The 27,901-nt window shown below is 40.7% G+C and overlaps 1 protein-coding gene and 1 long non-coding RNA gene across 4 annotated transcripts; one reads left to right on the top strand and one right to left on the bottom strand.

Annotated features, from left to right (window-relative positions):
* Positions 1 to 499: 499 nt before the first annotated feature.
* On the bottom strand, positions 500 to 26,642 carry LOC124082577 (T-lymphocyte surface antigen Ly-9). 3 transcript variants are annotated; one of them, XM_046429029.2, is made up of 10 exons: positions 26,475 to 26,641; positions 24,131 to 24,457; positions 13,560 to 13,826; positions 12,724 to 13,059; positions 10,863 to 11,132; positions 9,330 to 9,431; positions 8,326 to 8,379; positions 4,932 to 5,260; positions 3,991 to 4,062; positions 500 to 831 (listed from the first exon to the last, which is right to left on the bottom strand). In XM_046429029.2, exons 1-10 carry the CDS (start codon positions 26,593 to 26,595, stop codon positions 763 to 765), a joined length of 1,947 nt encoding a protein of 648 aa, XP_046284985.1. In that variant the 5' UTR covers positions 26,596 to 26,641; the 3' UTR covers positions 500 to 762. The 3 variants fall into 3 exon arrangements, with proteins under 3 accessions (XP_046284985.1, XP_046284986.1, XP_046284987.1); XM_046429030.2 differs by having other exon boundaries at positions 4,932 to 5,218; XM_046429031.2 differs by lacking the exons at positions 500 to 831; positions 3,991 to 4,062 and having other exon boundaries at positions 4,931 to 5,218; positions 9,310 to 9,431; positions 26,475 to 26,642.
* LOC124082578 (uncharacterized) lies at positions 26,548 to 27,273 on the top strand. The gene is made up of 2 exons (XR_006848437.2): positions 26,548 to 26,657; positions 27,158 to 27,273. It is a non-coding gene; the product is annotated as an uncharacterized LOC124082578 (long non-coding RNA).
* The last annotated feature ends 628 nt before the right edge of the window (positions 27,274 to 27,901 follow it).

The raw sequence follows: 27,901 nt of genomic DNA, 5'->3' as shown, positions 1-27,901 counted from the left end.
CATCTTACAGGCAGGGGGAGAGGATTGCAGCCATAATTTGGGAAGAGGAGAGATACGGTGGCTGTTCTATATCCAGATTGACAATAAGGAGGGAAGCTCTTTGAATAAATATGGGTATCTTACGTGAAAGAGCCATATAAACATTGTTTGAGAACTATCAATAGAATAATACACATAGGGTTATAAAAAATCCAGCAATGCAAAAAAAAAGTATGCAGAAAAAAAATGGGATTTCTAGTTCCTCCCTAGGAGGTAAGATTTTTTTTTTCCTTTTCTTCCAGAACTTCTTTATGTCTACCTGAACATATAGACATGTTTTCTAATACAACTAGTAGCATACAGTATGCACTGTCCTGGACTTTGTTCTTTGCAGTCTACAGTGTATTTTAGAGCTCATTCCATACTAGTTTGTTAATCTTTGCTTTCTTTCCAAGTGGTAGGGTTTATTCCTGCTTGGGTATATTATCATATATTTAACAAGACTCTCACAAAATGGACATTTAGTTATTTCGCACTCTTTATTTTAAATACTATGCGAGCATCATTTTATGTAGATCCAAGAAGGAGCCTGTGTCTGAAATAGTAATGGGTTTAGGAGGCCACAGGGGTGAGAAGTAGGGGGAGGGGTCAAACCGAGCATGTCTGAGTCACTGCAGAAAGTCTGATGTGCTTCTATCTGCAGGAATATTCCACTTTTATGAGGTCCAGCTGCTTTTCCAAAATGACGGGGACCCAGGAAAGAGGTGGCAATTGTTTTTCTTTTCAGGTTAAATTTTCATAGGTAGGGATTTCAGGAGACTCAAGACCATCCTGTTGTGGAGGTGGCACCACCTGGGAGCCAAAAGAACACACAAGAATTTGATTAATAAATCCTTTCAAGATTTTGGTTCTCTTGGCCCTGTGCTGATGAGACAGAGGAAGGCAAGGCCAGACTATGGTTAGTCTATGCTGTAGGAGTAGGGTCATGTGGAATGGCCTAGGTATTGAGCCATCAAACAAGCACTTGTGGAGATTCCTTTAATGGTAAATGCTGTGGGCTGGACTCTCTACAAGGGCAATACTAGACATTTTAGTAGAGAAAATACAGGGGATTAAAAAAATGACAATAAAATGCCTTGCCTTCAAGAAGCTACTGTTGAGTGATCTCAATCTATGCACTAGCTGGAGAAACAAGGGAAACATTTATATGGAGATAATTAAGATAGTAGAGGCTAAGTTCCAAAGTAATGGTCAAGGTCATTCGATCTCCAGGTTCCAAGGGTTCTGAATCCCTTGTCTGAGAGAGCCCAGGGAAGGCTCTGAAGAACAGATGAAATCTGAGGAGGGGGAAGTTAGGTACCAGCAGCAGCTTGGGAATAGCATAGACCTTCCTTGAGATATTGTGCAGAAGAATGTGTCAGAAAACTAAAGCAGGTTTAAGAATTTTCTTGATCAAGTAGGCAATAGTGGCCTTAGAAGACCCAGAACTAGAATTCCTGGTCCTGAAAATTCGGAAAGACAGGGTTAAATTCTTTCAAAATCTTGGCTGAGAAAATACATTGATTTCCTCTTACACTGCAAGTGACAGTGGGTTTAGGGGATCCAAGTCTCTGGAATGGTGTGAGTGCCATAGAGGAATGATCAAGTGTGGCAACTCATGGTCATTGGGAAACTCAGCAGGAACTAATGACCTTAAAGTCTATGACCTTAAGTTTAACCCGTTTTGACCTAAACACAAAGGACCAGACCAGAGTGGAAAGCAGCTCTGGGAATGCAGAGAATAGAACAGATAAGGTGAAGTCCTTTGCTGGCTAAGCATTCGATCCCAATCTTGCAAGTCAGGATGAGGCAGGTGATGGGTGAACTGAAATGTACATTTGAGCAAGTGTTTACTGAGCACATTGGATCCATCTTTAAAAGTCCGGTTTAAATTTCTTTTTCATGAAAACTTTCTGCAGTAATATCCATCACTTCCCCCACTTCTATTTGGAATTCCACACTTTTCCCTCTTCAGCTGATGGAATCAACTCTACCTGTCTTCTTTTTCCTGTATGTTTTCATACATGTACTTGGGGATAATGATGTCTGTCTTATTCTACTATCTTTCCTTCCCTCATAACCCCCCCTCCCCTTCCTTCCCTTTGCCCTATCTAAAGTTTGTCTATTCCTCCATGCTTCCCCCATCTCCATTGTGAATGAGCATCCTTATATCAGAGAAGACATTCAGCATTTGGTTTTTTGGGATTGGCTTACTTAGCATTATATTCTCCAATTCCATCCATTTGCCTGCAAATGCCATGATTTTATTCTCTTTTAATGTTGAGTAATATTCCATTGTGTACATATACCACATTTTCTTTAGGTTGGATCCATAATTTAGCTATTGTAAATTGTGCTGCTATAAACATTGATGTGGCTGTGTCCCTGTAGTATGCTATTTTTTAAGTCCTTTGGGTATAAACTGAGGAGTGAAATAGCTGGGTCAAACGGTAGTTCCATTCCCAGTTTTCCAAGGAATTTCCATACTGCTTTCCAGATTGGTTGTACCAATTTGCAGTCCCACCAGTAATGTAAGAGTGTGCACTTTCCTCCACATATTTTTAGTTGTAGATGGATACAATACCTTTATTTTATTTATTTATTTTTATGTGGTGCTGCTAAGGATCCAATCCAGTTTCTCACATGTGCCAGGCAAGCGCTCTGCCACTGAGCTACAGTCCTGTCAAGGCCAAGGATGGTGCTTTAAACATGTCTGAGTACCCATAGCACTTGGCCAGTTTCGGGCAGACAAAGAGACTCAATAAATATCTACTGATTGATTCATCAATTTCAGATAAGTAGCATAATTAAAAAAAACTTTTAGAATTTTGTTTTTAAAACCCTTTTTTTGAATGTGTTACAAGGAGGGAATTTGGAGGTGGGGGAAATTTGGAAGCAAAAGCATGAATGGACTCCATGTTATCAGGAAGGTGAAAATGGAGTGGCTAGCCAGATATGGATCAAAGTTAACTGTTAAGGATTATTCAAGATTTTCTTTAAACTCCTTGTGGTTCTCAGTACTGGAACTTCCAACGACTATCTGTGTGACTGTAGGCCAAATGAGCTTCTCTGAATCTTAGTTCCTTTAGCTCTCAAATGTGGATGACAACATATTTCTAGAGGTGTTACAAAGATCAGAGGTGACGGTGTTTGTTCATGTTTTGTAAACTGTACAGATTAATATAAAAGTAATTATCATCATTATTATTTAAAGGTAAATTCTACCTTGAGGGATCTTTTTAACACTCTAATAAAACCTATGTATTGTAGTTTGTAGTACATATTCTTGACATAGAATTGTTGGCTAATTTCTAGTTGTTTTGGAAAGTCACTGTTTTGGTGGATTAGGATTAGGCAGATGTAATATAATATATTAATATAATATATTATATATAATAATATAATATAATAAAATATTATAATATAATAAAATATTATAATATAATAAAATCACACCATATAGGATAGTATTTACATTTACATGTGTGTAGACACATATATAAAACAGTGTTTGTGTTTATAGTCTCTCATTCTGGTCAAGGTGAAGAATAATCACATATCAAGATATTATTAAATTGATTGGAAATGTTCAACCTTTATTCACATAGATGCAAATCAGGAATATTTGTTTAAGCACCTTTGTTGCCCCTGGAATATATCAGAGTGATATCTAATTGGGTATAACCTAAGCTCCTCATGGAAATCTACAACTTTTAGTTCAAAAGGTCTGAGAAATAGTTTCTTTCTTTTTTTTTTTTTTTTTGTACTGAGGATTGGGATTGAACTCAGGACACTTCGCCATTCAGCCTCATCCCCAGCCCTTTTTATTTTTATTTTGAGTCATGGTCTCACTAAGTTGCTGAGGCTGGCTTTGAATTTACAATCCACATTCCTCAGTCTCCTGAGTTGCTTATAGGCATATGCTACCACCACTGGCTTTATGGGCTTTGGAAGACAGAAAATTGTTCTCACCTTTTGAGGTTTCTGTACAGAGCAATAGATTGTGGCTGAGTTCTCTTTCTTCTGAAGAATTGGGTTCTTTTCCTGCAACAGAACAATGTCAGACTAGTTTTAATTTCCAAAGGAGAGAGAGTTTCACCCTCAACCACTGAGGAGAGAGGACATCCCACCAGGTTCTTGGCTCAGATAAAAGGTGGGAGCTGCTGCGGTTCAGTGGATAGGGCTCCTGGTTCTCCAACTCCTCCCTTATTAACGTCCAAGAATGGAAACTGAGGAGTCAATTTCTGCATTCCAAGGGACCCCAAGGTTTGGTAAACATAGATAGAGCCATGAGTTCCTGTTGGTATATCCCTTGTCCCATACCCAGCCTTGGTCCCCCAGTTTGGAGGAACTCATGATCCTGGATATTAATTAGATGGTCCTAGAAGTGGGTGGAGAAGTGTCACCAGCCATCCGTGGGCTGTGTATGGACTGTGTTGCATGTCATAGCCTAGTGAGGGGATAAGTCTGGCATTCGGAACTTCCCGGGGCACCCCCATAATGATAGACCACCTGATGCAGGTGGATGTTCCCCTCAAGCTCTGTCAAAGATCCCACACAGCACCTGAGATGGGTGTGACCTGCCAAGATTCCAATCAACTTGCTGACTACAAGATATCACAAAGCAAGACTCTGCCCTTGGAACCTTATCCCTGCCGTTGATGTACCCCCTTAAATAAACCACCAGAGCCATCTTTCTTTTGTCTCGTTCCAGAGCCCAGGTGGACTAGATCTACCAGGGGCTTTGCTTTTTGTAAATATATTTCTGATCATTTGTGTTTTGTTTTTCCCTAAATATTTGAGACTTTAAGTTTTCAGATGGCTTACACCCTCCTTGGCAAGAAGAAGAACCCCCCATGACATGCTGGCTCTCACCCCCATCAGAGAAGGGTGCATTGATCAGAAGGGCTCACCTGCAGATTAAGGACCACTTGTATATACTCCAAATTCTTTCCAACCACAGATCCAACTGCTCTGTCATCTAGAATGACAAACTCTGCTTGCCCCTCAGCGTCCAAGTCTTGTCCAATGTCCTTCTGAGTGACCAAGTCATACACCATATCTTTTCCATTGACAGAATTGTGCATCTGGGTCCTCTCCTCATCCTCTTCAGTCGTGATGCTGCTATTGGAGCTGGTGTCTGAGGTGGGCCTAGACCAAGGCCTGGCAGTTTTCGGGAGAGGGTCCAGCTTCTCATATCCTTGGGAGATCATGGTGTATATGGTGTGTCCAGCCGTGGATTCTGGAGCACATAAGCACACCAACCCCTACTGTTCTTTTGCTGCAAGGACTCAACCTGCTTTGCCCCGATGAGGCTGAATGAACTGAAGACTTTTTTCTATCTTCATTTAGGTTCTTCTCCCCTTCTCATTCCTTTCAAGCACTCATTTATTGATTTATCTGATACCCATTCATCCAGTATGACATATGATGTATTCAGCAATTTTTATCAGAGCTTTCTTAGTTGGATAAGCCACATCAAGCAGTGGGGAGACGCTAAGATAAACTACAACTGGTTTTGGAGGAGTCCACTATCTAGTTGTGGTGGTCAGATCCACACATAAGTCAATTAGTGTAAGGCCAGCTCTGACATGTGTCACATGGAAAGGAGCAAAGTGCAGAAGGGAGAGGTGATGATCTGTGGTTAGGAGAACCATGAGGCACTCTCTTGAAGTGGTAGAATAGAGTTTGCCTTGAAGTAGGGGCAGGATTTTGCTGAGTGAGAGGGAATTCTTGATGGAGGTAATAATATGATTACAGGAGGTATAAATCTTAGAGAACCCTCACTTTTGGAAAGGGATGATATTCAAAATACTTAATGACTTCAATGGCCTGGGCAGAGTACAATCAGAATGGGCACCTGCTGTGAACAATTAGCATGTCACATCCAGTGAATATCAGCTTTGCCTCTGGACACATTGAATAGCCCATTTGACCTGAGTATGGGATAAACATGGCTCACATTTACTAAATGTCGATTTTGTATCAGGCACTGTTCTAAATGCTTTTCATGAGTAAGCTTATCTAAAACTCCATGAGGCAGACAAGAGCTATGCTTATTTGTTATTTGCAGATGAGAAAAATGGAGCACATAAAGGTTAAGTGTGGGCCCAAGTAAGTGAATGTAAGTAACCTGGTCTCTGAGGTTCTTAACCACTACTCAATACTGCCCCCTAGGGGTTTTGTGTAGGAAAAAATTAGATAAAGAATGGCTTGTCCCAATACTTAGCAATAATAGTGATTACTATCTATAGAGCGACCAAGGTGGGCATCACTCCACTTGATTCACAAAGCAACTCTGGGAGGTAAATGCCTCCATTTCGCAAGGTAAAGAAACTGAACTTCCCAAGATCACATCGCTGATAAGGAAGAGAGGTAGAGTATAAATACTGGATTCTCTGACCTCAGAATCCATAAACCTGACCACTAGGTTATGTTGCCTTTTAAACAACTGACAGAGGCCATGAGGAGTCGTGGGTGGTTTTAGAGTAGGTCAGAGTTGAGCTCTGCAAAGTGGTGAGTAAAAAGTATAGAGAGGAGGGGCTGGGTGCATTGGCACACTCCTGTAATCCCAGCGGCTCACAAGGCTGAGGCAAGAGGATTGCAAGCTCAAAGCCAACCTCAGCAAGTTAGTGAGGCCCTGAGCAAGACCCTGTCTTGAAATGAAAAATTTAAAAAGGACTAGAGAGAGAAATTATAGCATTTGCCAGTAAATGGATGGAGTTGGAGAATATCATGCTAAGTAAAATAAGCAAATCCCATAAACCAAAGGCCGAATGTTTTCTCTAATATGTGGATGCTAATTCACAATAAGGTAGGGGGCACTAGGGAAGAATAACATTACCTTAGATTAGGTAGAGGAAAGTGATGGGTGGGGAGGGAGGGGGTGTGGGGATAGGAAAGATAGTAGAATGAAACAGACATTGTTACTGTATGTATATATGTGACTACATGACCAATATGACTACAACATGTACACTCAGAAAAATGAGAAATTATATCCCATCTATGTATAATATATCAAAGTGCATAAATGCATTCTACTGTCATGTATAACTAATTAAAACAAATAAAAAATTAATTTAGAAAAAAAGGACTAGGGATGTGGCTCAGTGGTTAAGCACCGTGGGTTCAATTCTCTCTCTCTCTCTCTCTCTCTCTCTCTCTCTCTCTCTCTATATATATATATATATATATATATATATATATATCCTGTAAATACATTAAGAGCATCTTAAAGGATTTTGATATACATCATGCTTAGCAGTGATCTCTGTGGGAGACAGACCTGGAAACTGGGGGTTGAGATTTGGAAAGGTGTTTACTTTTACCAGTATACCATGTGAATATATGACTTTTAAATTAAAAAAAACCCTTTTCAACCAAATAAAAAATTGGTGACAGTATAAACTAAGGCAGTGGCAGTAACTGTACAGAATTAGAACTTGGAGAGAGGGGAGAGATTGGAGAAGCAAGGGTTCTTGGGGGTTGAAGAGAGGTGCTGGGGGAGGGAGGAGGTCAGGAATGATGGTGCTGTACTCAATCCATCTTTACTTCTACTCTCATGCAGAATTCAAGGAGGGGGGCCCAGACTGGGTGGAGGGATGAGGGTTCTGTCCTGCCAGATGTGAGGAGGGAGCCAGTGTGAAGATCTATGGTCTAACCTCATTGGCATTTCTTGACCCCATTGATTTGGTTACACTTTCCTATCAGGAAAGTCTGCCATTGTCAGATGACTTGAGCCCCCAGCCTCCTGTCCCTCTTCTGATTGCATCTCCTTGGGGATACCCATCACGAAGACAAAAGCAGGGGGTGATCGAGTGGGCAGATTTTGGGGGTTCCTTTGTACTCTACAGCTCTGGAGTTCAAAGTGGAAATTTAGGACATTATTATTCCATCTGTCCTTTGTTTCTCTACCCCAAGAGTGGAGAAAATAACTCCAACCTCAAGGTAGCCCACATTCAACTGATGCCAGTCAATGCTCAAAGAACCCGAGAGATCCCAGAGTGACACTCCTAGCTCCAGTGACCATTTCAAAGGGGTCCATCTTGGTTGAGGTTTTTGATTCCAAACCACCCACCTTTAGTTTGTCCCTTCTTAAACTTCAGTGGGCATATGAATCACCTGTGGATCCTGCTAAGATGCAGATTTGTTTTCTGTATTCTGGGGTAGTGCCCAAGACTTGGACAAGCTAACAAACTCCTGGGTGATGCTCATGTTGCCAGTTGGCAGGCCACACTCTCAACAGCCAGGCTTTGGAGCTTCTATCTCAATCTGGGGCCCCACAGCCTATGTCATTGATATTACCTGGTGGGTCAGATGGGGCCTCAGCTTGGCTGGAACTGGAGGCTGGCACGGAATCTGGGAAACCAAGTTAAAGAAGGTTATCAAGATGGCTGTGTGGAGAGAGATATCTTTGATTCTGTGAGTCAATGGAGAGGGGAGAGACTTCCGGGGACACAGACATGGAAGAAACTTTAAGGAAGAGGGTGAACCCTGACCTGAGCACAGGACCATGGCAAGAGTTGACCAGAGTTTAGGCTCATCTTCAGCTGAGAGGAAAGCTGTGGAGTTTCCTGCCATCCTCTCTGAAAAAGTAGCGATCTAACTCCTCTGTCGTAGCCACTAATAGTAGTTTGCCTGCTCAAAGTGATTCTTTCAGAGGCCTCCCTGTTCTTTTCTGGAAACTCCTTCATTTCCACTTTAATACTAAGATTCTAGAGGGAACTGGCAACTCTAGTAGTACATCCCCTCGACTATGGTGATTGGCCCACAGAGCAATCACATGTCCTTAGCCTGGCCAATCAGAAATATTTCTGACATTTTTCAAATTGGAACTTTTCTGTGGTGTCCGTTGTTAGTATGTGCGAGTCTGGAAACACCAGTTGTTCTATTGTGGTAAATCTCTGCCCCTCACCTCCACCTTTGCCCTTCAGCTGTCTGTAGTAGGAGATCAAAAAAGAAAAACAGAGATGAGAAATGGAGAGCTCAGGTGAATTTTGAGCCTCTGGTAACATTTGTACATTAAGGCCAACTCCATCCTCCTCTTCTCCACAGATTGATTATGTGAGTCCTGGAACAATAAATCATGTTCCCTGCCCTTCCCCACATCCCTTTTAAAGTCTAATGTTAGTTGGGTTTCAATTATCCTTAACTGAGCGTCTCTACTAAAACTCATCCCCATATCACTTGGAGAAGCGAGGTCTTGGGATGGAAGGGATAAAAAAGGATTATATGAGGACAGAGGGGCCTCCAAAGGTCCTAGGGAAATAGACTCATGTTGATGGATACCATTAATCTCAGAAACCTACACGATCCTTTTTTCTTCCAAATGTACCAGCTGGAGATGCCCAAGATCAGAAGGATGATAACCGGGGAGAGCCAAATCCAAAAATGTCTTTTTTTCTTAGTCCCTTTGAAGAGGAAATGAGTGATATTAGTAAAAATAATGACAAAAGAGATCAGAGCAAAACACAGACAGAACAGGTAAGTGGCCATCTTACCTAACTCTTTAACTCCCACGACATTGCCTAAAATGATTCTTTTCATTCATTTGTTTTATAACCATTTTTTAAAAATAAGCATTGTTCTAGGTCAGAGATGACAGCAGTACATAAGGCAGATATACTACCTTGGTAGAAAGATTTATGGCTTGCCCAGTGTCACACTTTGAAGTATCTGGCCTGGGATTTGAAGGCAGGCTGTCTGTCTAAGAGCTTCCTCCAAGTTCAAGGCCGAAAGAGTCCAGATTCCTACAGAGCGGAACTCTAGGTTTGTCTGCCAGATATAGCCTGACCCAGTCTCGTGGGATCCTGTGTAGATCTTACCTTTTTTCTGCTTTCCTCTAGGGAACAGGAGAGGATACTTTACTGTGTGACCTTGCTCAAATACCTTATCCTTTCTGAGTCTCAGTTTCTTTGTCTATATACTGGGGAATAATAAGAATACCTGTTTTCTTTGATTCGAAAAGATTTTGCAAAATCTCAGAGATCGAGGATAGGGCCTGGTATTTGATAAGACTTACCAGGGTTTCCTTTCTAGTTCCACTCACACAGCCTGTGTTCCTTTATTCTTCCTACACCAGTCAGTTTCCCATCAATCTTGAACTTTTTGCTGTCCAATAGGGTAGACATAAGCCAAATATAAGCCTTTGAAATGTGGCTAGTGTGACTGAGAAACTTTTGCTTATTTAATTTTAATTAATTTAAATTTAAATATTAAAATGGCTACTCAATTCCTTCTTTTTTAAAAATTTTTTTTTAGTTGTAGATGGACCCAATATCTTTACTTATTTTTATTTTTTTTTTAATGTGGTGCTGAGGATCGAACCCAGTGCCTCACACATGTGAGGCAAGTGTTCTTCCACTGAGCTACAATCCCAGCCCTCAATTCCTTCTTGAAAAACCCATCAGTATATTTGGGAAAATTGGCATATGAAAGGTTATTTCTTCAACTGTAAATCTTTTGAAATCTGAAAACAGATCCAATACTTCTGCTAAAAACTTAGCACCAGTATATATGCATACTGGCTTAAAAAAAATAAGACAAAGTAAAAATACAGTAAACTGTCTTGTAAATAATTCCTGTCTTGAATAAACATGAAATGATTATATTTGACATTTGGGTTTGGGGTTAAGTAAAAAACATTATTAAAATTTTTTTTTGCTTCTTCTAATGTGGTTATTAGAATATTAAAAATTACACACATTTCTATCAAAATGTGCTGCTCTTGAGGACTCTCACCCTCATTCCCTCACTGATTTTCATAAAGAACCACTTGGAACACAAACTCTCTTGGAACTGAGGCCCCAGGCCCTGTGACCTGAGTAAACAGGAAGAGCAACCTGAACAGATGTTCCCAGACAGAAACTGGCAGGAGCTGTTGCTGACGGGGTTTCTGGCTGTGCATGTGAGGTTGGGGTATTTTTCACCACTTCTCCAGGAGATATTGAGGTGTGAGCTCCCTTGGGATAGAATAGCTCCCTTCTGCATGGGGCTCCATGTGTAGGTCACATTGTTACCACCATCTTCCACTGAGCAGGTCAGGCTGAGCCTGCAGATGTCATCTTCAGTGTGCATGAGGCTCCAGGTGATGTTAGGCTTCTTCAGCCTCCCTGTGTGGGGAGAAAGGCAGAGCCATGAGGAGGGAAGCCTACAGCTTTGTTCATTCAAAACCTATTCATGAAGTTGTGTGTTGACCCTGTGGAGACAGTGCCCCCAGGAGTCACAAGTATTTCAGAGCATTCCTATCCACCTAATCATAGGCACATCATTTCCCTTCTGTGGCCCTTGATGGTCAGGTGTGAAATAAGGCAATTAATAAAAGGGGGAAAAAGAAAGAAACCATCTTATTCCATACACTATACCTGCAGAAAGTGAGCAAACCAATCAACACAAATAAGTCAATGCTTCCACTCACTTTGAAGGCCCGTTAAAGGTTCTTTTGAGGTTCTATCATGTAATTTGTCTGCTTACGTGAGAGAAGGAATATAAAGAGGTGAGCACAGCACCTAATTCAGAACAAGTGCTCAATAAACATTAGCACATTTAAAATGTTTCTTTTAAATGTTATTTAAAGCTGGTTGTGGTGACATATGCCTGCAATCTTAGTGACTTGGGAGGCTGAGGCAGGAGGATCACAAGTTTAAGACCAACCTCAGCAATTTAGTAAGACCCTCAACAACTTAGGGAGACCCTGTCAGACTGGGGATGTAGCCCTGTGGTAAAACATGCCCAAAAGAAAAAAAGTGAAGGGGCTGGGGATGTGGCTCAAGTGGTAGCCCGCTCGCCTGGCATGCGTGCAACCCGGGTTCGATCCTCAGCACCACATACAAAACAAAGATGTTGTGTCCACTGAAAAAAACTAAAAAATAAATATTAAAATATTCTCTCTCTCTTTCTTTAAAAAAAGTGAAAATGTTATTTTAAAAAGAAATTTTATTAACTAAAGATTAAATTAAATATATTTTAAAATAAAGTTATTTTTAAAAGAAATAGGTTGACACAGTTCTTAGTCTGTTATTTATATTTAATCTTGCTGGTTCTTTTATCATTTGAGTATATGCAATGAACATGGACTTGACCAACTTGTTGCATATTTTAACAGGACAATGGATAGATGATGATTCTTTTCACGGGTACCTAAACACCAGTAAACTCAGTGGGGGGCTATGTCGACCATATTTGAATGGTACAGAAGAGTTAACCCATGCAAAATGTCACACTGAGCTCCTATGAGGTCCAGGGCCAAGGGGGAAGAATGTGCATCTGTCTTTCCCACTCAGTGGGGCTGGTGGCCCATCTTCTGGAGCACACAGTGTCTTTGACATCAAGGGTTTCTCCACAGACTCCTCTAATTCTGTCCCAGTCAGTTCTACCCTTATTCAAAATGATAATGGTTCACAAAAGTGCAGGTTCCTGGTGCCATCTGAGAACCAATGCACGAGGACAAGGCAGTTAATGAAAGCTGGGTGGTCGAGGGCTAATGTGAAGAGCAAGGAGCACCTTGATAGGTAGGTTTTGTTCTGTTGCTGGTTGTAATTTCTCCTCTTGTGAATTCACTGGTGTGAACTGAATAGCTGTCCTACTACTTGGAGGCATTTTGGTACAAAGAGAGGCCTAAGAGAAGGGGTGGGGGAGGCATCAGAGGAGAAACTTCTCAGGGAGAGAAGTTTCACATGATGGGTGCTCTACCCAGAGACTCACGGTAGACGAGCAGGATGACGTGTTTCATGCTGGTGACTCTGGAGGTCTTTGAGCACACATAGGCATGGTAGGGGCCAGCATCCTCCATCTTGAGCTGGCTGATCTTCAGGGAATAGTCTTGGCTGGAGACCCACACCCTGCTCTCATCAGAACCCTTGGGTGTAACGAGTGGATCTGCCATTGCTGATCCTTTCCACTCTTTGCTGATAAGAGATGTGTTAAACATCCAGACAATGTTCTCTGTGTCTTGACTGGCTGGGAGGGCCAGGGGCAGGGTGACTGGCTCTCCCAGGGTCCCTACCACAGTCTCCCCCATTGTGTTTCCTTTGGAGGTTCCTAGAATTGCAGTCAGAGAAGAGATATTGCAGCTTTAGTCACTTTCCCCACCTTCCTTGACCCCCAGCCATCCTGAAGGGGACTGGGGGTCCTCCTCCCCTACCTCTCTCCCCCGGCTCCTCCTGTGATGTGGCATCCCGGCTGCTTCCCCATAACCATGTGTCTGGCCTGGCTCTGCCCATTGCATACTTGACTTGTCTAGTCCTCTTGGCCCTTCTGAGGAGACCACAGGGGACACCTCCACTCAAGCCAAGACCCATCTGGACCCCTCCGTGTACACTGTCTTCTCCCTTGCTCTACTCTTAAGAGTTTCACAGTGTCCTGAGTGTTCCCAAGTCCTGGTAGCCTATTTGAGGCTCTTGAGAGTGGACAACAGAGTTTTGGGGCCTGTCTTCTTCCTTCTCTGTCCCATCTGAGTTCTCCCAGAACCCCGAGGTTTAGATCCCACAGTGGCTAGGCTGTTTCTGGAACTCCCTGAAAGGCTTAAGTGGAGCTGTTACCTGCACAGAACTGCCAGGCATGCAGAGGGCGGGAGCTGCTCTGGCTGACTGGATTCCGGGCTGTGCAGGTGTATGACAGGTCTGGATCACAGGGCTTTGGGGAGACAGTGAGGATAGAGCCACTATAGGATTCAGAAGTACTTGAGGTCCAGCTGTATTGGACACCATTTTCTGTACCATTCACAAAGCACATCAGGGTGATGTTACAGGAAGCATTCTCAGACATGGTTATGGACTTCAGGGTGACTTGAGGCTCCTGTACGTGCTCTGCAAGGACAATCACATTGAGAGGACATTCAGATCCCTTCCTCAGCAGGAAAGGACCGACAGAAGAAGCTGGGGGCAGCAGGGAGGCTGACATTACTTGTTTCAGGGAAGTGTTTTCTGCAGCTTAGGTTGGGTGTTTCTCTTCTGTGCCTCCATAATATCCTCTGCAGGTGTTATCATCACGGCTCAAGATTAATAGTAACCTATTCATGAATTGTAGCCTATTTATATAGATTATTTTTTCTCTCTCCCCTAACCATATGCAGGCTCCTTTAGGACAGGGACCATGCTTGCATCTGAACATCCAACACCCAGCATGGTCCTTGGAAAATGCTCATGAATGTTTGTTGAATAAATGGATGAATGACCCAGCCCCAAACCCTAGGGAGAGGGGAGCTTAATCTCTAGAATCTGAGTTGTCCATGCCTTTTGGTCTTAATTTAGGACCTGCTGTGTTTCCAGACCTTCTTTCTGATTGTCTCCTTCCCATTTATTCCTTCTCCTCTGTTCAACCCATGTGTACATATATGTGTATATGTGTGTATGCGTACATATGCATGTGTGTATATTCTATTTCTTTTTTTTTTTTTGAACAGGTAATACATGCACAAAATTGAAAAGATATAAAATGGTAAATAATGAAAGAAAAGTAAGTTCTTTTTTGCCTTCATTCACCTATTTCTTCTCAAGAATTTCTGTCCCTGGAAGCAGTTACTGTTAGATTCTTATTGATCTCTACAGAGAATATAAATATACACACAACATTGTCTTTCTCCACAAAAGGGAGACTTTGCAACTATACAAGAGCAATATAAATATATAGGGGGAAAATCAATAACACAACACTTTCACAAAGCAGAAAGAAACATGAGCAGTATGAAAAGACAAGGAAAGAAAGGACCACAAGCAATGCAGGTCAACTCAACTTTAGAAGAGGTAATATCTGCAGCAGATGGAATGTCAGATAAAGTATTCAGGATATACATGCTTCAGATGATCTGGAGTCTCAAGGAAGACATTAGACAGCAGAATCAGACAATGAAAGATCACTTTGACAATGAATTACATAAACAAATCCAAGAAGCAAAAGATCAACTATACAGGGAGATAGAGGTTATAAAAAACAAACAAATAGAAATCCTAGAAATTCAGGAAGTAATAAACCAAATTAGAAACTCAAATGAGAGTACTACCAGCAGAGTAGAACACTTAGAAGATAGAACATCAGACAATGAAGACAAAGTATTTCAACTTGAAAAGAACATAGACAGCTCAGCGAGACTATTAAGAAACCATGAGCAGAACATCCAAGAAATATGGGATAACATAAAGAGACCAACTTAAGAGTTATTGGGAGGGCTGGGGATGTGGCTCAAGCGGTAGCGTGCTCGCCTGGCATGCGTGCGGCCCGGGTTTGATCCTCAGCACCACATACAAACAAAGATGTTGTGTCTGCCGAAAACTAAAAAATAATAATTAAAATTTTAAAAAAAGAGTTATTGGGATACAGGAAGGTATAGAGGTCCAAACCAAAGGAATGAGCAACTGTTCAATGAAATAATATGAGAAAACTTCCCAGACTTGAAGAATGAAACAGAATTCCAAATCCTAGAAGCCTACAGGACGCCGAATGTGCAAAATCATAAAAGATCCACACCTAGACACATTATAATGAAGATGCCCAACATACAGAATAAGGAGAGAATTTTAAAAGCTACAAGAGAAAAGGAAGCAGATTACATTTAGGGGTAAACCAATCAGGATAACAGCTGATCTTTCAACACAGACTCTGAAAGCTAGAAGATCCTGGAACAACATATTTCAAACACTGAAAGAAAATGGGTTCCAACCAAGAATTATGTATCCAGCGAAATTAAGCTTCAGGATGGAAGATGAAATTAAAACCTTCCACAATAAACAAAAGTTAAAAGAATTTGCAGCTAGAAAACCAGCTCTTCAAAACATCCTCGGCAAAACATTACAGGAAGAGGAAATGGAAAATAACAATGAAAACCAACAGCGTGAGGTAGTACAGTAAAGGGAAAAAATAATCAAAGAGGAAAAACAAATCATGTTAAGTAACATAAATAAACAAATATGGCTGGAAATACAAACCATATCTCAATAGTAAACCTGAATGTTAATGGCTTAAACTCACCAATCAATAGACACAGGCTAGTAGAATGGATAAAAAAAAAGATCCAACAATATGCTGCCTACTGGAGACAAATTTGATAAGAAAAGACATACATAGACTGAAGGTGAAAGGTTGGGAAAAATCATATCACTCATATGGACCTCGGAAAAAAGCAGGAGTGTCCATACTCATATCAAATAAAATACACTTCAAGCCAAAGTTAATCAAAAGGGATAAAGAAGGACACTACATACTGCTCAAGGAAACCATACACCAACAAGACATAACAATCATAAATATATATGCCCCAAACAATGGTGCAGCTATGTTCATCAAACAAACTCTTCTCAAGTTCAAGAGTCTAATAGACCACCATACAATAATTATGGGAGACTTCAACACACCTCTCTCATCACTGGACAGATCTTCCAAACAAAAGTTGAATAAAGAAATTATAGAACTCAATAATACAATTAATAACCTAGACTTATATAGAATATACCACCCAACATCAAGCAGTTACACTTTTTTCTCAGCAGCACATGGATCCTTCTCAAAAATAGATCATATATTATGTCACAGGGCAACTCTTAGAAATTATAAAGGAGTAGAGATAATACCATGCATCCTATCTGGTCATAATGGAATGAAACTGGAAATCAACGATAAAAGAAGGAAGGAAAAATCATGCATCACTTGGAGAATGAACAATAGGTTACTGAATGATCAGTGGGTTACAGAAGACATCAAGGAGAAAATTAAAAAATTCTTAGAGATAAATGAAAACACAGACACAACATATCGGAATCTATGGAACACAATGAAAGCAGTTCTAAGAGGAAAATTCATTGCTTGGAGTTCATTCCTTAAAAAAAGAAAAAAAACCAACAAATAAATGATCTCACACTTCATCTCAAAACCCTAGAAAAAGAAGAGCAAAACAACAGCAAAAGTAGTAGAAGGCAAGAAATAATTAAAATCAGAGCTGAAATCAATGAAATTGAAACAAAAGAAACAATTGAAAAAATTGACAAAACTAAAAGTTTTGTATTAAGTTGGATCTTTGAAAAAATAAATAAGATCGACAGACCCTTAGCCATGCTAACGAAGAGGAGAGAGAACTCAAATTACTAGCATATGGGATGAAAAAGGCAATATCACAACAGACACTTCAGAAATACAGAAGATAATTAGAAATTATTTTGAATACTTATACTCCAATAAAATAGAAGATAGTGAAGGCATCGATAAATTTCTTAAGTCATATGATCTGCCCAGATTGAGTCAGGAGGATATAGAAAACCTAAACAGACCAATATCAATTGAGGAAATAGAAGAAACCATAAAAAGACTACCAACTAAGAAAAGCTCAGGACCGGATGGGTATACAGCAGAATTTTACAAAACCTTTAAAGAAGAACTAATACCAATACTTTTCAAGCTACTTCAGGAAATAGAAAAGGAGGGAGAACTTCCAAATTCATTCTATGAGGCCAACATCACCCTGATTCCTAAACCAGACAAAGACACTTCAAAGAAAGAAAACTACAGACCAATATCTCTAATGAACATAGATGCAAAAATCCTCAATAAAATTCTGGCAAATCAGATACAGAAACATATCAAAAATATCGTGTATCATGATCAAGCAGGATTCATCCCAGGGATGCAAGGCTGGCTCAATATACAGAAATCAATAAATGTTATTCACCACATCAATAGACTTAAAGATAAGAACCATAGGATCATCTCGATAGGTGCAGAAAAAGCATTTGACAAAGTACAGCATCCCTTTATGTTAAAAACTCTAGAAAAACTAGGGATAACAGGAACATACCTTAATATTGTAAAAGCAATCTATGCTAAGCCTCAGGCTAGCATCATTCTGAACGGAGAAAAATTGAAGGCATTCCCTCTAAAATCTGGAACAAGACAGGGATGCCCTCTCTCACCACTTCTGTTCAACATATTCTTGAAACACTGGCCAGAGCAATTAGACAGATGAAAGAAATTAAAGGCATAGAAATAGGAAAAGAAGAACTTAAATTATCACTATTTGCGGATGACATGATTCTATACTTAGCAGACCCAAAAGGGTCTACAAAGAAACTACTAGAGCTAATAAATGAATTCAGCAAAGTGGCAGGATATAAAATCAACATGCATAAATCAAAGGCATTCCTGTATATCAGTGACAAATCTTCTGAGAGGGAAATGAGGACAACCACTCCATTCACAATATCCTCAAAAAAAAAAAATACTTGGGAATCAACCTAACAAAAGAGGTGAAAGACTTATACAATGAAAACTACAGAACCCTAAAGAGAGAAATAGAAGATCTTAGAAGATGGAAAAATATACCCTGTTCATGGATAGGCAGAACTAACATCATCAAAATGGCGATATTACCAAAAGTTCTCTATAGGTTTAATGCAATGCCAATCAAAATCCCAATGTCATTTCTTGTAGAAATAGATAAAGCAATTATGAAATTCATATGGAAAAATAAAAGACCCAGAATAGCAAAAGCAATTCTAAGCAGGAAGTGTGAATCAGGCGGTATAGCGATAACAGACTTAAAACTATACTACAGAGCAATAGTAACAAAAACAGCATGGTACTGGTACCAAAACAGGCAGGTGGACCAATGGTACAGAATAGAGGACACAGAGACTAATCCACAAAATTACAGCTATCTTATATTTGATAAAGGTGCTAAAAGCATGCAATGGAGGAAGGATAGCATCTTCAACAAATGGTGCTGGGAAAACTGGAAATCCATATGCAACAAAATGAAACTGAATCCCTTTCTTTCGCCATGCACAAAAGTTAACTCAAAATGGATCAAAGAGCTTGATATCAAATCAGAGACTCTGCGTCTGATAGAAGAAAAAGTTGGCTCCAATCTACATATTGTGGGGTCGGGCTCCAATTCCTTAATAGGACACCCATAGCACAAGAGTTAAAAACAAGAATCAACAAATGTGATTTACTCAAACTAAAAAGTTTTTTCTCAGCAAGAGAAACACTAAGAAAGGTAAATAGGGAGCCTACATCCTGGGAACAAATTTTTACCCCTCACACTTCAGATAGAGCCCTAATATCCAGAGTATACAAAGAACTCAAAAAATTAAACAATAAGAAAACAAATAACCCAATCAACAAATGGGCCAAGGACCTGAACAGACACTTCTCAGAGGAGGACATACAATCAATCAACAAGTACATGAAAAAATGCTCACCATCTCTAGCAGTCAGAGAAATGCAAATCAAAACCACTCTAAGATACCATCTCACTCCAGTAAGATTGGCAGCCATTATGAAGTCAAACAATAACAAGTGCTGGCGAGGATGTGGTGAAAAGGGTACACTTGTACATTGCTGGTGGGACTGCAAATTGGTGTGGCCAATTTGGAAAGCAGTTTGGAGATTCCTGGGAAAGCTGGAAATGGAACCACCATTTGACCCAGCTATTCCCCTTCTCGGACTATTCCCTAAAGACCTAAAAAGAGCATACTATAGGGATACTGCTACATCGATGTTCACAGCAGCACAATTCACAATAGCTAGACTGTGGAACCAACCTAAATGCCCTTCAATAGATGAATGGATTTAAAAAAATGTGGCATTTATACACAATGGAGTATTACTCTGCACTAAAAAATGACAAAATCATGGCATTTTCAGGGAAATGGATGGCACTAGAGCAGATTATGTTAAGTGAAGCTAGCCAATCCCTAAAAAACAAATGCCAAATGTCTTCTTTGATATAAGGAGAGCAACTAAGAACAGAGCAGGGAGGAAGAGCATGAGAAGAAGATTAACATTAAACAGGGATGAGAGGTGGGAGGGAAAGGGAGAGAGAAGGGAAATTGCATGGAAATGGAAGGAGACCCTCATTGTTATACAAAAATTACATATAAGAGGAAGTGAGGGGAAAGGGAAAAAACAAGGGAGAGAAATGAATTACAGCAGATGGGGTAGAGAGAGAAGATGGGAGGGGAGGGGAGGGGAGGGGAGGGGGGATAGTAGAGGATAGGAAAGGCAGCAGAATACAACATACACTAGTTTAGCAGTATGTAAAACAGTGGATGTGTAACCGATGTGATTCTGCAATCTGTATTTGGGGTAAAAATGGGAGTTCATAACCCACTTGAATCAAATGTATGAAATATGATATGTCAAGAGCTTTGTAATGTTTTGTACAACCAATGATAAAAATTTAAAAAAATATATACACACAATATATATAATGTAATATATTGTATAATTTCACATTATAAATATATACTATATATAATGCATATTGTATAATATATACACATGAATATATATAGTAGTCTTGTATAATATATATTTATATATAATGTATATAAATATATATATATTTATAATATATATATTTATCTTATACATACCTATATATAATAGTGTAAAATAGTGTAATATAACACTCTCTGAAACCTTTTAAAAATTAATAATAAGCTGGGTGCAGTGGCACTTTCTTGTAATCCCAGCTACCTAGGCTGACGCAGGAGGATTGCAAATTGGAAGCCAGACTGGGTAACTAAGTTGCAAGATCCTGTCTAAAAATAACTGAATACAAAATATAAAAGGGCTGGTGGTGAGGGGGTGTAGCTAGGTAGTAGAGAGCTTGCCTAGCATGCTTGAGGCCCTGGATTCAATCTGAAAAAAATAATACATCTTGGAAATTGTACGTCAGTACATAATGAATTGGTTAATTCTAGTTCTATTAGCTATATAGATGTCTATTTCCTGAATATATGAAGAGTATCCCACAAATCAATAAAATGGTCAACTACCTGATAGAAAGTGTTATGACGTGAATCATGAACCTTCAAAGTTCATAAGTTGAAGTCCTAAACTTCAGTACCTCAGAATGTTACTGTATTTGGAGCTATGTCTGTACTTAGTGCGATGATTCAATTAAAAGGGGGCCATTAGGATGGGCCCTAATTGAATGACTGTATACTTACAAGAAGGAGAAATTAGGACAAGAGGACAGACGACAGTCATATGGGGACATAGAGCAAAGGAAGCATTGGCCATCTTCAAGCTAAGGAGAGACCTCAGAAGAAATCAGGCCTGCTGACATTTTACTGGCCTCCAGAATTGTAAGAAAATGCATTTCTATTATTTTTTTGGGGGGTGCAGTACTGGGGATTGAACTCAGGGGCACTCAACCCCTGAGCCACATCCCCAACTCTATTTTGTATTTTATTTAGAGACAGGGTCTCACTGAGTTGTGTAAATTGCTGAGGCTGGCCTTGAACTCTCCATCCTCCTGCCTCAGCCTCCTGAGCTGCTGGGATTATAGGCATGCGCCACTGTGTCCAGCTACATTTCTGTTAATTACTCCATTTGTAGTAGGTTATTTTGGAAACAAAACAAATACAGATTTGGATACCGGAAGAAGGAGGGTGCTGGTGTAACAAATACCAAAAAAATATAGAAATATAGAAAGTGAATTGGGATCTGCTTAATGGTAAAGACTTGAAGAATTTTGAGGGTCATGTTAGGAAAAGCCCGGATTGTATTAAAGAGGCTTTTGGTAGAAATATAGATGTTAAAGGGATTCTGCTGACGGCTTGGAAAGAAAACAAGAGAGCTGTAGGAAAATCTTCTATCATCCTAGAGCTACTTATGAGTCATCCTGAATGGAATGTTGGTGGAAATATAAATACTTAAGGTGCTTCTGGTGAGGTCTCAGACAGAAATGAGGAATATGTTTGTGGAAACTAGGGGACATAAAGTGACCTATGCCACCTGAGTGTTTTGTGGAAAACAGAAAGTTTAAATGACTAACATGGGTATTTAGCTGAGGATAAAACATATATTATTTTAGAAATAATGTATTTACTTATCTAAGTAAAATATTGAAGGTACTGCATGTATCAGTACCTGCTGTTTACACAAAATGTCAGAGGAAAGAGATACATTGAAGAAGGAATTATTACACAAGATGAAACCAGATACTTGAAGATTTGGGAAATTTTCAGCTATTCATATTGCAAAAATTAAGAAAGTGTGTTTGGAGGAAACACAGCATGTGGCTGGACAATGCTTGCTTAATAGGTTATGAGAGTGACTTATGGATCCAATCAACTATATAGAAATGTTGTGTTATATTTTGGATCTGGAATGTCCCTAAAAGCTCACGTGCTGAAGGCTTGTCCCTGATCTGATTGAGCTGTTGGGAAGGGTGGAAGCTTTAGAAGGCAAAGCTTGATTGGAAGAGGTGGGCCACTGGGGGTGTGTCTCTGAAGAGTTTATTTTGTTCCTGCATTCTTCATCCCAGCCCCTCTCTGCTTCCTGGTCAGCAGGAGGAGAGCACCGCCACAGCTTCCTTGCCTCACCACAAGCTCACAGCAGCGGGGGCCAAGTGACTGATATCTCTGAAACCATGAGCCAAAAACAAAACAACAAAACAAAAAATCCCCGACCCCCCCCCCCCAAAAAAAAAAAAACCCTTTCCTCCTTTAAGTTGTTTTTTCTTGGGTATTTTGGCGCATGCCACAAGCTTGGACTGAGGGGACAGTTACAGGACAAGCAAAGGAAGGCTGTCAGACTTCTGAACGAAGTCAATAGAACTCTACTGTAGTAAGGAAAAGAATAACACCAAAGTTCAGAGGTTGTCAGAGCTGCCACTGTCACCATAGGCCTAGAGGACACAGGCCTGGGATAGGGTTGGGCAGTTTTCTTCTTGATGCCCAGGGCCAAGGGGATGGGGCGGTCACCCCAGTGGGCCTAGAGCACGAAGCCAAAGAGGATTGTTCTTTAGCCTTAAAATTTAATGGAAATTGCCCTGCTAGATTGCAGACTTGCTTGGGACCAGTAACCCCTTTCTTCTTTCCATTTTTTCTCTTTTGAATGGTAGTGTCAGTCCTATGATGTCCCAACATTGTTTTTTTGGAAGTAGTTAACTTGTTTCACAGGTTCGCAACCACAGAGGAATTTTGCCTCAGGATGAATAGTACCTCAAGTCTCATTCATACCCCATTTCAAAGATATTCAGATGAGGTTTTGGATTTAGAGTTGATGCTGGAATGGGTTAAGACTTAAGGGGCTGTTCAGACGGGGTGCGTGTATTTTGCATATGAGAAGGACAAGAATTTTGGGGGACCAGAGGCCAGAGTTGTTAGGACTGAATCTGTCCTCCCCAACTTCATGTTAAAGTTCTCATGCCAGTATCTCAGAATGTGATTGCATTTGGACATGGGGCTTTTAAAAAGGCAATTATGTTGAAATGGGGTTGTTGGGGTGAGCCTTAATACAAAATGACTAGTGTCCTTATGTGAAGAGGAGATTAGGACACGGACAACATAGAAGAACTCCTATATGAGAACAAAGTGAAAGGGCAGCTATCTAAGAGCCAAGGAGGCCTCAGGAAATATCTAGCAACATAAAAAAAAATGCATACACTTTTTAACTCAGCGACTTGCCTCCACGAATATATCCCTGTTTTCAGTAATTTTTTGTTGTTGTTGGACGACCAGTTTTATTTGGGTTTCAGAGATCACAGTCCATAGGTGGCAGTCTCCCTTGCTCTGGGCCTGAGGGGAGGCAATACGTCTTGGGGGAAAGGCCAGTGGAGTCAGCAAGCAGGAGTGGGAGGTGAAGCAGGGGCTGCATCCTCACACGGCAGACCCCAGTGACCCACTTCCTTTAGCCACATGTCACCTGCCTACAGTTACCAACCAGTCAGTCTGTTCAAACTAGAGTGGACTGATTAGATACAGCTCTCATGATTTAATAATTTCACCTCTGAATATTTCTGCATTAACAGAGGCATTTGGGGGATACCTCATGTCCAAACCGTAGCAATCCTATAGATTTTCTTTCAGAATATAACCCACTCACATACACATGAAAAGACAGGTCCACAGGAATATTCATTAAAGCAGTGTTTGTCAGAGGAAACGATTGGAAATGATCTAAATGTTTACAAGTAAGAGATCGGTTACATAAATTATGGCAATTTTATAACACGTAAGGATTTTATGGTTATGTTTTCCACTCTTGATATCAGTGTCTATGGAATTGGGTTAAAATAACCAATATAGTGGTCATATTTATCCTAGAGAGACAAATAAATCTGTTTTTAAAAACAAAAGGTCAAAATCCACACAAGTTCTCTAGAACTCACCATAGACATGCAGGATGAATTCCTTCTTAGTGGTGACTTTAGAATTCTTTCGGTTTATTTGAGCTTTGTAGGATCCTTCATCTTTCTGGGTTAGGTGTCTCATGTACAAGGAGTAGCTTCCACTGATGTTTATTCGGCTCTCAGAGCTTTTGACCAAAAAGATCGGATGTTTTCCAGGATATGCTAAGACAAGAGCTTCATCAAGGCCATTCCAGACAACGTTTTCAATCTCTGTGTCTACTGAGATGTTTAGGGGGAAGATCACAGACCCCCCTAGGATCCCTGATACCACCACTGGGGTTGAGTCTTTTTCAGAGGCTCCTAGTCCTGCAGAGACAGAAGAAGGATTTAGAGGAGCAGCTGGAATCCTCAAGCCCCAGCCTTCATTCACTCATCAACAAACATGTTTCAGGCAAAAATGCTACATGTGAGAAATGAAACGAGATTCCTTTTTTAGGTCCAGTGCCTAACAAAGTCATTCATTCATTCACCGAACACTTTCCCCCATGAAAGTAGCTACAGCAACCAGAAAAACAGAACTTTTATGTTTCTGTCCCAACAGGGGAATTAGCCTTGTGACTTTGGGTGCATTTCAGAATTTTTCTGAGAATCAAGTTTATTTATCTACAGGATTGAAGGGCTCCAGTCTGCATCACCTTCCTCAAGGAATATGGTAAAAATTAAATGAAAGCAGTTGCTGTGAATTGGAAAGAATGGGTAAAGTTCTTTTAAAAACAATTTGAGTAGATGGATGCCTAGTGGATGGTGAGAAGGATAGGCGAGTGGTATAAGGGTAGAATCTAGGTGGGAGGCCTGTGAGTGCTCATCGCAAAATCTTTTCAATTTATCTGAGTGTTTGACAATTTTCATAACCAAGTGTTGAAAATAAAATGAGTTTCCTCACCTCTGTCTCAGCCTACCTTTCCCCTCATTGTCCAGGGGATCTCAGACTGACTTTGGCTAAGTCTGGGGGTTAGGAATAATTGATATCATTGATGCAGGCTCCTGATTTTATCATTTTAGGGAAGAAGCATATTTCTGATAAAACCTGGTTTCCAAGGCTGACCAGAGCCTGGCATTTGGCTAGTGCAGCTCATTTTCTCCTAGACACCTTATAGACATCTGCTGTATGGCCTACCCTGGGTTCCCGGAGCTCTGGGTTTCTCAGGCTCTGCTAGAACTCTGGAAATTGTAGACAAAATCAGGTAGGTTCAAGACCCAGGCTATTCCAGGAATTCTAGGTAGAAAAATACATAGAAGATAGAGAAAGAGGAGAGGCACAAATATATTGTGGAGGGGAGGAAGGAGGATGAGACGAATTCTGAAAACCCAGCAGCTTCAGAATATATCTTTATTTACAGACAAGGAGCTAAAATTTAAAGAAATTAATCACTCCTATCTTGGAAGCCCAGAAGATGCTCGTTCTTGGCTGGGTGCATATAACCCATTTTGAATTCATATCTTCTCACATTAAAGCCTCTTAGGCTGTCAGAAGAAGGAGCAGGATGTGGGTTTCACAAAACAGTGCCATGTAGCTCCCAGCATAGTGACAACATCACTTTTTTTGAACAGTACCATTTGACCAATACAAAAGGAGGGTTCAAAGATTGTAATAACTACATATGACTTACTCATCCCTTAATTGCTTTCAAAGAATGTACAAAACAGTAATTATCACAACAACAATCATAGCTTCCACCAAGCACTTTATATATATCATCATAAAGCCTCCTGGGTTGCTGGGATTACAGGCATTACCACCATGCCCAGCCCAAAAGTTGGGACTTGATGGAGAGGAATGTGGGGGGGAAAAAGGTTATCCAGACAGAGGCTACCTTGCTCAGGGTCCCTGACCACCTCCAGATTCTCAGTGAAGTCTTAGTAGTACAGGATATGTGGAAAATAAGACAGCAAGTGGAAAGAAGGTCTAGCAGTGGTGACCCCTCTTTAGGGAGTTGCCAGGTGGTTTTTCATCAGCAGAACTTCCCTGCATTTTTTGGTGGATGTATCCACACTGTACCAGAAACAAACTCTTAACTCATAACTTAGCATTTCTCATAACTTAGCATTTCTTGGCAGGAAATGTGAGGGTGAGAAGAACTAGTTTGAGCCCAGAGTTGTTTGAGACTGAGGCTAGGAAAATCGCCTCTTCATGGTGTGTGAATGCACACACACACACACACACACATAAACAGAACTCAAAATAAAGTGGAATCCACAGAGTAATCACCAAAAGGAGGTGAGTTTCTTGATTTTTATCAAATGAGAATCTTTCAGGCAGGAAATGTTACAAGCCTCCAAGGAATTCCACTAACAGGTGATGGTTGCCATAATGTGGACTTACCCACAAACAGGAAGAGGAGAGAGGTCCATAGCACAGAACGTATTTGCGGCTGACTCTCTTGTGGTTTATCGAAGAACACTCCTACAGCCCAGTTGTCCGCATGATTCTTCGGGCCCTCCATGACCGTCTGTTTTCAGATCTGAGGCTGAAGGAGGAAGCACTTACCTCAGCTTCCGGAAGTATGTGAGTATGTGTGCACGTTTGTGTATGCGTGGATGCGTGTGTTCCAGGGACCCTTGTCTGTGTTAGTACCACAGATCTCCTCAACTCCTCAGGCTGGGGTAAAGATTCAGATCTATTCCCAGCATTACTTCTGTAGCTTCAAGGCACTGGGGTTCTAACCCTGACCCCTGAAGATGACTGCTAACGATTTGCCCCTCCTGGCGTTCATGCCCTACCTTTTCTCCAGTGAGGGCTGGATCCAGTGACTTGCTTATAGTGAACAGAATATGGATGTCGCTTCTGGCGAGAGTGACATGGAATGTCACTGATCCTAATCTTGGAAAACAGGATTGGGTCCTTGTTCCCCTGGTGTTGAAGATTAAACACCTGAGAAATGCTGAGGCAAACATAAAAAATAAGTTCTATTTAAGAAACAGAACGGAGGGATCCAGAGCTGGTGCCTGTGGGAGTGGAGGTGTCTTGATTTTTTATGGATCCCCCACCTTCTTTCTTCCCTGTAGACAAAAACTCCACTGCCTGCTGGAAGGAGGAGTTAAACACCTGACTGGCAGAGAGTACAGAATGTGGTCCCCAGTTCTCCTGGTAAACATCAAAAGTAATAAACATGGAGACAGCATTGTGTCCTTTGTCCTTCTCTGCTTAGAGATGGCCCTCGCTCTCTCTTGCGAGTGCTCTCTGCTTGAGCCTCACTTTGCTTTTACTTTACTTTCACTTATAATAGAGTTCTCTTGCATGACTTTTGGTGTCTGACTTTAAATTTTCTGTCGTCAGAAAGCAAGATCCAAGGTTTGGAGTTTCAGTTCCCTGTTTTCTTGTGACAACCTGACTTCCATAATCCCCTTCTACTAAAGGGCCATTGTGACTTTGTATCTCTGAAAGCCACTCTGAAAGATCTGGTTATCTCCCCCTCCCTACCGCATCCATAGTTGGCCTTTTCAAGGGCTGTAAGTCCCTTGGGGGAAGATTGGGAGAAAAATTAACAGCATAAATTTTCATTAGGGTTTTGGGGTCCTTCCTGCAGGGGATTCAGCCTGTTCTTGTTCAAGGATTCTGAGTCTACAAACTGGCTCAAGTCTGGGAACCCATTGAGAGGCTGTGAAGTTATGTCTTTTTGGATTCTCCCAGTGTGAGCAAGTAGGTCTTAAATCACAAATCCACTCTAACAATCCAGTAGTCCCAAGTCTGAGACATTTTTATCTACATTAAGCTAAAGGAGGTTAGGCTTTTCCAATTTGCTTGTGGTG

The sequence above is a fragment of the Marmota monax genome, unplaced genomic scaffold, assembly GCF_021218885.2.
Source record: "Marmota monax isolate L192 unplaced genomic scaffold, Marmota_monax_Labrador192_F-V1.1 WCK01_AAM20220418_F8-fsc00145, whole genome shotgun sequence".
Classification (NCBI taxonomy): domain Eukaryota; kingdom Metazoa; phylum Chordata; class Mammalia; order Rodentia; family Sciuridae; genus Marmota; species Marmota monax.
Note: the sequence above shows the minus strand (reverse complement) of the source record. Positions and strands in the feature narration are given on the sequence as shown.

Bases quoted from the DNA above. Each gene is read 5' to 3' on its own strand.
- LOC124082577 (XM_046429029.2), bottom strand. From the start codon at position 26,595: ATGGAGGGCCCGAAGAATCATGCGGACAACTGGGCTGTAGGAGTGTTC. The intron at 5,261-8,325 runs GTAATATCAATG...TATGTGCTCCAG, and splicing joins GGCCCCATCTGACCCACCAG to AATCCACGGCTGGACACACC. The intron at 832-3,990 runs GTGAGAACAATT...TTTGGCTCCCAG, and splicing joins CTGTACAGAAACCTCAAAAG to GTGGTGCCACCTCCACAACA.